The following is a 10,053-nucleotide window of genomic DNA, read 5'->3' on the forward strand; positions in this document are numbered from 1 at the left end:
AAGTATTATACTATGTATACTACTTTTGGTCGTACGACCGTTTGAAAACGGCGATTTGAGATTTTAACATAATATATAACTTATAACTTACAAGAGAAGACAACTATTTCTATTTCTATTACGTTGTCGCGTTTAAAATGTTTGAATTCGCCCGCGCGTCCCTCAACCAAACAAGTAAACACTATAAAAAAAAAAAATAGTGAACAGTCTCTGACCAAAACTTGTTCCAACTCTCCCTCGATCGTCCCCCACCACACGCACACACACCCACCGCACTTTGACGCCGTGGTCGTTATTTCACAACCAACGTTATTATTATTATTATTATTTTGATACTTCGCCGGACTGGCGCACGCGCACACGTCTCGCCGGCCATCAGTGAGTTACCGGATCCGATTCCGAGGCCGACCCGCACACACGTTTTTTTATCCACCGTCGACGGAGACCCGCTGCAGTTTCGCACGTGTAATATCGGCATATCGCTCAGTGTAATACGTCAACGTTTTTCGACACCGCCGCACACCGTAATATTACCCATAATATCGTCAGTTCAGGTGAGTTCGACAACATTGTTTTAATATTAATATTTTAACGACAAATTGGCATTATAACGGTATTAATACTATGATTGATGTATAATATATATTATAATAAAATTAAGATATTTTTGCCGTCGCCGCAGTCGTGTACGAGAAATGTCGCGCAGTTAGTACGTCGTCCGGAAAGACGTCCGTCGAGCGCGCCTCTGTAATATTGTTGTTTGCCGTCGATGACGAGTTTTTTGATTTCGTGATTTTCGAAAGGGTTAGGCCGTGACCGCGCGACATGTGCGACGCGCGCGCTCGGGCCGCCGACCGTGCAAGGACGTGGTCTGCCGCACGTACCCGACGGACGGCAAAAAAATTTGTAAATTCGGACCTTTCGGTAAAATATCCTTCGATATTTATTTATTTATTTGTTTTCGTTTTTTCAGATTGCACCCGAATCCCTTTTTATCCCGAGTGTCGTCCCCCCTTCTCGCCCGCGTCGTTCGGATACGTTTTCGATTAGTGATTACGACGTTTACGTCATAACAATATAATAATAATATAATCCTTTCGGGTACAGCCATTGCCGGGGGCATTTTCGGATTTACCTACATTGATCGTCGTTATATAATCAAAATATTCGGTTTCAAACGACGTGTTCCGTTTCTCGTCGTCCTCGGGAACTTTCATCGCTGTCGCTCGGCGCAAACTCGTTTTTGCGTCGCCGGCAAACGGAATCGCGGCGCGTATCGTATTTTCGTCCTAATTTTACAGGGTTATTACACCATTTTGCAGTTCGTTTTATATTCAGCTGAATATCATTTCGCTAATACGCGTCGCGATAAATAATAAAAATATAACAATATCGTGTACGATATTCGTAACGTTATCTTGAATAGCATCAGCTAATAACCTCTGCTATCTCGATAAAACCGTTGTCGGGGTCCGCAGACGTTATACTATTTTTACGGTCCTGTAAATGTTGTCGTTGAGATTTTAAACGTGCTGCTTTGGAGTTTGGACGTTATAATCGACAGTATCGGTGTGTCGATATGAAAGCAATTAATCTATTAATACCTTTTTTATCGAAAGTCTTCGAGGTTTTTCACAATGTTGCTCCGGTTTCACATTTTTGTGGTTTTATTGTATTTTTAGACAATTCGTTACGTATGTTGCGTGGGTAAATGGTGGATAGTTTTTAGATTTAAGTTATTTTAGTTTGTCAACTGAAGTTCCGAATTTCCACTTAAACGTTTTCCAACAGCATTTCTACTAAGTTTCTTAAAAGTTATAATACCTACTTGTACATATTTTACATAACAATATTACATTAAAATTCCAAATATCTATGAAAAAGGTGCCTAACATGAATAATATTAATTAAGTAGGTTAATATCATAGTTACACGAGTAGTTACACATTAAAACTATATAATTAAACATCGTATTACGTAACCGGGAATTTTTCGTAATCAAGATTTAAACCTATTCTTAACAATAATAATATCTGAAAGGTAATATTATTGTATTAGTTTTGATTAATTTGTTTTTTTAAATACATTTTGTTGTTTATTAGTAAAATAAATAATTAACATTTCGATAATTTCCAACATTCAAAAATATTTTAATTTAAATTTTTTCTATGTATTTGTTAAATTTTTAGGTTTACTTATAATACATTCTTTAATTTAATTTATAGCAAAATGGTTCAAAATACCGAAATTGTAGATGTCAGTAATAACACTGTGACGTTGGACAATTTGTCCGACTACATGGTCATTGGTTGGGATATAGATACGACTGGACGCCGTTTACTGGATGAAATATGCCATATTGCCGGTCACACACCAAATTCGCAGTTTAATCAATATATAATGCCACATAATGACATTGATCAAGTAGCCAGAAGACGCCATCTTTTGTGCACTATAACAATGGGACGTTTCCGTGCATTAAAAGATATAAAAAATAATAAAGTAAGATATTTAGAAACAGTTTAATAATTAAGTATTTTATAGGTAATTGTAAATTTTTTGTACATCTAAAATACTCCTAACTCGCTTTAAAATTAAAATATAATAAAAAGCTAATGATATTGCCTAGATAATATTCTTACCTTTAAATTTTATAAGAGATGAATTCATTCTAATTTTTAAACCTATGGAGCTACGTGTGTTCTGCTATTACAATTTGCTATGTTATGTACTTGTAAGACAGAGACAACAAATGCCTGTGTCCTCTAAATCGACTTTTAAGTATCGCATACCTAATTTTTTTTAACATTCCAATTATTATAGACTTTATATTTTCTACATTTAAATCTAAATGTAGCTATACTCCGATCTACGGGAGATCAGTACCTTCACGGAATGACATTGATCATTCACATGCACAATGACTGGCAGTGACCTGCTGTCGGTGGGCCAATAAGTTGTGAGTGAGGGGTGTGCGGAATCTGATGATTTTGGTCGAAGAATCTCTTGGGCTGGAGTATAATGTACCTATCAAAATCAAACTTTCTGTAAAAAAAAATATTTTAGTCAGGCATACCTAGCAGATATTTGTTTAGTTATAGAATATAACAAATATAACAAAATATGGTTGCTTTTGCATTACACTAGGGGTGTAATTTGTTATTTATTATGCTAAAAGATTCGTGTAGTATTTATGAAAATTAAAATTACCACTTGAATGAATTTCATGCATCTTCAGATATATTAAATATTTTTGTCTCCTAATAACAATTGTCCCCATTTATTTGTTATGTTTAATGATATTTATTTAATGGTTATTTTTTCTTAGACTTTAAAATCAAAAAGTGAAATATCTGCTTTAGCTGAATTTATAGAATGGTTAGAACAAATGTTGAAAGACAATGGTAAAAAAATGGCCATTTTAGTGTGTCATGAGGTTAGCAAATTCAACACTTGTCTTCTAATTAAGTCTCTTCTTGCGTAAGAAAACAAAATTTATTTATCTACCTATTTTTATTCTTGTAATATATGGTTTTTTTTTTGTTATTACAGATATAATTTATTAGATAAATTCTCTGAAGTAGTCAAAGGATTTGCCAACTGCCATTCATTTGCTCAAACTCATTGTCAAGATACTATGGTTATGTTTTCATTAAGAGTTCTGTCAAAGGTGCTCTTAGATAAAGATCACATTGATACCTCCAAGGCAACCGATCGTGCTAAATTAGCTTATGATGTAAGTCAAGTCTAAAATTATTTATTCATTTTTTTTAAAAAATTTTGCTGTTAAATCATCTCTTAAATAATAGATATTTTGATATTTCATGTTTTTAATTATTAGCTTATTCATAATTAAAATTATTTTAGATTGTCCAACATTTGTGTGTAACTTTGGAAACTGGTAAAGATGATGGGAAAGAAGTGGTAACTGGAAGTGAAGTTTCTGAAGAAACCAAGGCCAAGGCATTATCTACATTCCTTACAAGTATAGATAACGAAGTACAGACATTGCATAGCACTCAAGAGTTATTGGCAAGACAAAAGTCACTAAATACAGTTTACCATAAGTCTTTGTCATACCAAACATCAACATTAGATCGCAAGAAAGCTATTAGTTATCGTAATTCGATAGCCAAAGCTAACATTGATTATATAACACTCCAATCTTTATGGACAGTTAGTTAATTTTGTTTACTCCCAAATTATATTAATTTTTAATATGATTATAAATATAATTCATTTTTTAACTTATTTACAGGAGAATAAGGAAAATAAAGACGGTTTCAAAGACGCTGTTAAAGATAAATTGCCAGAACTGTCGGATGAAGAAAAAGAAGGCATTGTTAGTACTATAATCATGCATTTTGAAAATCCTGAACCGGTTTCTCCACCTCCTAAAGGAGGCCGAAAGTATGGTGGCAGATTTAGGAGACGTAGCGGCAGTTACAAGGATAACAGAAAGAGCATATCTGAAAACGATGCTGGCTCTCTTTCGCCAAATTCGACCGACCACGCCAATGGTCACAACCTAGAAGTAGAAAAGCCCCAGAATGAAATTATCAAAAGTCAAGAAAATGGTGAGAACAACTGATTAAAAACCAAAGTTTGATTACCATTTTAAGTATTAAGTATTAAGTATTATTAAAAAAAAAAAAATTAAAAAAAAAAACGTTAAGTTTTTTTGTTGTTCTTCATAGACTACTTATAAGTTTTATAATAATAATTTTTAAAATCTCTAAAAAAATTGACTGTATGAAACAAAAACAATGTGTTGACCACTTTTCGCGTTCATTTAACTATTTTCCTTATGGATGATAATATATTATAATTTTATTTAAAAAAAATCAAGTCGATTTTAATATTTATTTTTCTTCATGTTCTATTTCTATTTTAATTTGTAAGAACGCGAATAAGTTGAGGTCTTTATAACATGTGTAATAATTTTTACAAGACAAAACTATATATCTATAAAACAATAAACAAAGAATATAACAACAAAAGTTATTTAATTTAATTTATTGCTATTATTGTTTATTTTAATTATTATCTAAATTTTACAATTTTTTAAATTACTGTTGCTCATAATTTATTTATTCTTTTTGAATGTTTAAATTTTCATTGAAAAATATTCATTATCTATTTGAAAAGACTACTGCTTGTTATTAAGGCTTTTTTACAAGAGCACCTCACCCACATTTGTTGTGTTTACAAATGCGCAACAGTAAGTTTACATCAAGGCGTCCGGTGCCGATGCCATTTTGTCCTCAAAAATACACTCTGTGGGAATAATGAAACCGCCTTGTAAAATCAACCAAATTTCATAATTTTTATTTTAATTGTTAGAGGGAAATATCCTACAGCCCGCATCGATCTCTGTTTTTCAATATTTTATTCACAAACTTAATATGTCTAAAAAAATACAGGATAAAAAGCATTTTTTTACAATTTTTTTAATACAATTATTTGGAATTAAATACAAAAACAGAGATTGATGCGAGCTGTAGGAAACTTTAATCTTTCAGATTAAAAAATAGTCATCAACATCCTCCAATTCTACAAAGCTTGAGAGTTATTCCCGTAAAGTTGTTTTTTTTTTCTCGATATAATGCATCCTATCAACCACCCTAATTAGGTATCAGGTAGTGGATTAGTGAAAAAGTCTTATAATTGAGGTGGAAACTGAAATATAAAATTTAATTTTCAAATTTTATAGAATTGTGGAAAATTTGAAAAACTGGCACCGGGACCCTTAAACAGTTAATTATTATTATGTTGGTTTTATTATTTGATACAATTGTGAACATAAATAAATGTTAAAGCAATTTAACATGATCTGCCTTATTTACATTTGCTATCTTCCACACTTCTAAGATTGGAAACAGCGACATCCTATGTGGGCTTGGCATTCTGATTTAAAACTTAACATATTGGTTATTCATTGAATGTATAATTTAATTTCTTACTTGGTTATTAACATTTATAATATAATATAATTCTCAGCTCTAATTAAAATATTAAGAGGATGTCACACCCGCATGTGTTGTCTCCGTTTTACAAATGTATAATATAACAAAAACTGTTTTGCACAGGATAACTTTCTCGCACCAATATTTGTTGTAGAACTACCAAATTTTCACAACACGTAAAGAAGACCATTATCTGTGTAACAGCTTTTTTTTATAGCACTATCCAATAATTTTTTATAAGCAAATGAAAAAACCAAATGTTTAGAAGCAAATAACTTTAATTGTATTTTTGTTATTTAAAATATGGGCATGCTGTTGCATAGATAATTTTTGACCCTATATGTTCAGAAATTTTGGAGTCGCTACTACAGAAAGATAAAAATTGTCCCGCGCAAAACAGTTTTTGCTATGTTATAAATTTGTAAGACGGAGACAACACATGCGGGTGTGGCATCCTCTTAATTAATGGAAAAATAAGACTCATTTATGAGTTGTAAGATATAGGTGTTTATACCATTTTACCAGATAATGGATGTTGTTAATCTAAGAGGTAAAATGTTTCTTTAATGCGTTGAAATATTGTTGTGGTAATTGTAAAGTTGCTCTATGTCCCGCTTATCAACTTAATCGCTGTGTTCAATTTATTTTTGGTACCACCCTGAAGTTTTAATAATATGTTATCATGTGCCTTCTATTGGGCTTAGCCTGTAGTAGTTACAAGAAGTATACATGTAGTATAAGAATACCTAACTACTTACAAGAGTCAAGTTAAGTACTGCACTGAAAATATACTATTTGCCAGCAACGTTAATCTGTTTCAAAACATTATTTCTTCTCGGCTGGAAATTTCTTACAGAACTCACACCAGAAACAGATTCTATTGGCTTCAGAGAAAGTGAGTATTGTATGTAAGATTTATCATGTCTAATATTATAATATTATAAGTACTTACAATTAATTCCTCATTTATTCATTTTTTTTTTGTTTTAAGTACACTTTTATTGTAGAGATTTAAGGACTAGATTGAAATTAATATTATTTTTTATTGGTTTTCTTCTTTAAGTTTTCTGTATTTCTTCAGGGTTTATTATGACATAACAGTTCAGTTGTATTAGTGTGTTACCGGTTGTTTTATTTTTGTGTTTTTTAATATAAACAAATATTATATTGTATGTATAGGTAATAATATATTCTTTAGTTTTATATACAAATTTGATTTTGATAAGTGTATACCACATATTGAGCACATATTGATTAGACATGGTAGATATAACTTATTTTTTTTGTTCATAGTTTTAATCTCTTAAATTTTAAAGTTTTTTCGTACCTACTCTTACAAATCATAGAACAACGGATAAACTAATAAAAAATACATGGTTACGTCGTTGACCTTAAGCATGACTTTGTACTTGGGCATTCGTATAATTTTTATCAGCTGAACTTAACACCTAGAATAAACGTGTTTATTAGACGTGAAATAAGTTATATCTTAGCAGAATAAACTTATTGACAACATATGATTGCAGTTGTTGAAGGTTGTGAATATCAGTTTATATGCCAAATATTTAATCTATCCCAGGTCCAACAAAATTCATTTTTTGTTCTGTATGTTATTTATTAAATATAATTTATTTGAATAAAAAAGTACGAATTTATGTAATTTTGTCTAGTTCATAAGAATACACTGGCATAGATGATTAACGCTATTCATCATTTTCGTATAAATTGATCATTGCAATGATAGTGCGTTGTAATAAAATAAAATGGAAATCTATAATCTACGTTTATTGTGATAATAACATTGAAAGAATTATAGAAAGGATAGAGTTGACGAGATAAAATTCAATCAGTTTTTATACAGATAAAAAATAGACATCGGTACACGTAACTTTATTGTGACAAGTATTTTAATAATATATTATTTTATTATACGCTCAAATATTTTGCTTGTGTAAACGTTTGAGGAGTAAAATAGTATGTAGATTTAATAGTCAGGTAATGATGTCGATACGATTGCCGTCTGGGCAGCTGGGCTTTGAAGGGGAGGTGCATAAAGCATAGCGTTTGAAATAAAATATAATTATTTGTTCAAATAAATTATGACCGGCTATATTTTATATGAAAATAATAAATTGATAACAGTATAACATAGCTAGTATTGTATATTGTATATTGTACAATTAATAAACTATAATGCGTATGTATGAAAATTGGATTTGGATTCAGTGCACGTTAACTGTTTAAATTTTTAGTCATTAGTCAATACACGTGTTGATAAACAAATTTAATTAATTTAAAATTTCGGATTATTTTGTATTTGATAACCCGAAGGTTATAACCTATAATCATAGATATGTTGTACAATAATTAGGTTATTTTTTATTATAATGCGCAATATTATTCATGAAATATAATGATTAATGACTACTTATTAGAGCCATGCCCATAGAGGTAAATGTGATGCACGACTTTTAAAAATATTCGAAATTCAGTTTTTAAACTTCGGAAAACTCCAACATTTTTGAAATAAATTATAATTTTTACTATTCTTTAGGTTTTTACCCTTGAATGATAACATACATTTTAATGTAATATTCAAAAAAATAATGTTATTATTATTGTGGAGATTTTCTTGTGATTAAATTTATCGCGTACCGATTAGATTTACAATTTGCGTATTATACATTTATAAAACAAGTGCTTATTCACACGTCATATGCCGATCATACACATTTTAATCTATATATATAAAAATGGAGACAAAAATGTATAACAATTCATGAACGGCTGGTCCGATTTGGCTCAATTTTTTTTTAAGATGTTCGTAACTGCCAGGAGGAGGTTTTTACGAAATAAAATTTTAGACCGGAAAGGTAGGAAATCTCAAATCTGTATGTCAAAAATACAACAGTGACGCAATAGTGCATTATATCATATTGGTTGCTATTGGTTAATCGGGCATGTTTGTTGATTTCGTATACCTAATATAAAAATGAATCGCAGAATGTGTTGCTAAGCGCAATAATTCTACTGTACGTGTGTTGACGTGTTCTGACTGAACTCCTCCTAAATGGTTAGACCGATTTGAATGAATTTTTTTGTATGCGTTTGCGTTTATTCATCTGATTTTAGCAGTGGCGTAATTGAGAATGTTTCATGGGAGGGGATCAAAATAAATTTGTATGGCAAACTTGTGGGGGGCTTTGCCCGTAATACATCATCAGATTTCTCTGTTTCTTTTAATAATATACAAGAAATTGTGTAGGTAAAATTATTATTAAATATTATTATAAATTATTAAATTCTATTTTTTTTAATAAACTCATTCAAATTGTTTATAAAAATTAATATGACAGAGGGACCTAATAGTTGATTGAATAAACTGCAGTGACTGCAGTTAAATTTTCAATACATTTTTTTAACTGGTGTTTATTTAATTTTGCATAATTTTAGCGTGAGTTGTAATACTAATTATAAATTATAATAAGTGTATAAAATACGTCGTACATATTTTGTACGATTTTAAAACATTTAGTTCCGGGCCTAATAATGTTTAGTATTTTGAATAATTTAAAATTGTAACACCTATACGTCAATTCCAAGCTTCTTTTAAAAAAAAATTCAATGGAGTACTACTAGTTGCTGGTAGCTTACTTTTTTTTTGCTCCATTTTTCTTTTAGCTTATAAAAATAAAATCAATTACTAAGTTGTGTGACAATGTGACTATGAGGAAATGGCACGGTGTGTTCTGACTGCGTAGTGTCCACTGTCTATACCATGATAAAATTATTTTATCATGGTCTATACGTAATCGTAATAATCGATGTATAAAGTGTCGGTGAGCGTTCGTAGTATTACTATTCATTCTACGAAATGTAAATCTTGAAGTTACATTTTTATTATTATAATATGTTTTTGGAATGGGGGTTTTTCCCATTTTAGAATTACTTACCGCCCATAATGTGTATGCATGCATTGTGTAGGAAGTAGGTACTGTAATTTGGTACAGTGTGTGGCAGGGCACTAAGTGTTAATTTATAAATAAGAATTAAAATGAATCAGACCATTTATTTTGAAATATATGCT

At 30.6% G+C, this 10,053-nt stretch overlaps 1 protein-coding gene and 1 long non-coding RNA gene across 3 annotated transcripts in view; one reads left to right on the plus strand and one right to left on the minus strand.

The window, feature by feature from the left end:
- The first annotated feature begins 371 nt into the window (after window positions 1-371).
- Window positions 372-5,000, plus strand: LOC100164054 (maternal protein exuperantia). Of its 2 annotated transcripts, none has more exons than XM_001951157.5 (6): window positions 372-554; window positions 2,226-2,502; window positions 3,329-3,480; window positions 3,553-3,736; window positions 3,868-4,176; window positions 4,259-5,000. In XM_001951157.5, the coding sequence occupies exons 2-6, from the start codon at window positions 2,230-2,232 to the stop codon at window positions 4,589-4,591; spliced, it is 1,251 nt and encodes a 416-aa protein (XP_001951192.1). In that variant the 5' UTR covers window positions 372-554; window positions 2,226-2,229; the 3' UTR covers window positions 4,592-5,000. The 2 variants fall into 2 exon arrangements, with proteins under 2 accessions (XP_001951192.1, XP_029344556.1); XM_029488696.1 differs by lacking the exon at window positions 372-554 and adding an exon at window positions 2,018-2,040.
- LOC115033898 overlaps window positions 2,574-10,053 on the minus strand; it is a 17,452-nt gene continuing 9,972 nt past the window's right edge. The window contains exons 2-3 of the long non-coding RNA XR_003839248.1: window positions 2,887-3,045; window positions 2,574-2,792 (exon numbers count right to left, since the gene is read on the minus strand). This is a non-coding gene — a long non-coding RNA (uncharacterized LOC115033898). The remainder of the gene's footprint in view (window positions 2,793-2,886; window positions 3,046-10,053) is intronic.

Source organism: Acyrthosiphon pisum, chromosome A1 (genome assembly GCF_005508785.2).
Source record: "Acyrthosiphon pisum isolate AL4f chromosome A1, pea_aphid_22Mar2018_4r6ur, whole genome shotgun sequence".
In the NCBI taxonomy this organism is placed as follows: Eukaryota; Metazoa; Arthropoda; class Insecta; order Hemiptera; family Aphididae; genus Acyrthosiphon; species Acyrthosiphon pisum.

Coding starts and splice junctions, on each gene's coding strand:
- LOC100164054 (XM_001951157.5), top strand. CDS start 2,230: ATGGTTCAAAATACCGAAATTGTAGATGTCAGTAATAACACTGTGACG. Junction 2,503..3,328: donor AAGATATAAAAAATAATAAA/GTAAGATATTTA, acceptor ATTTTTTCTTAG/ACTTTAAAATCAAAAAGTGA. Junction 4,177..4,258: donor CACTCCAATCTTTATGGACA/GTTAGTTAATTT, acceptor ACTTATTTACAG/GAGAATAAGGAAAATAAAGA.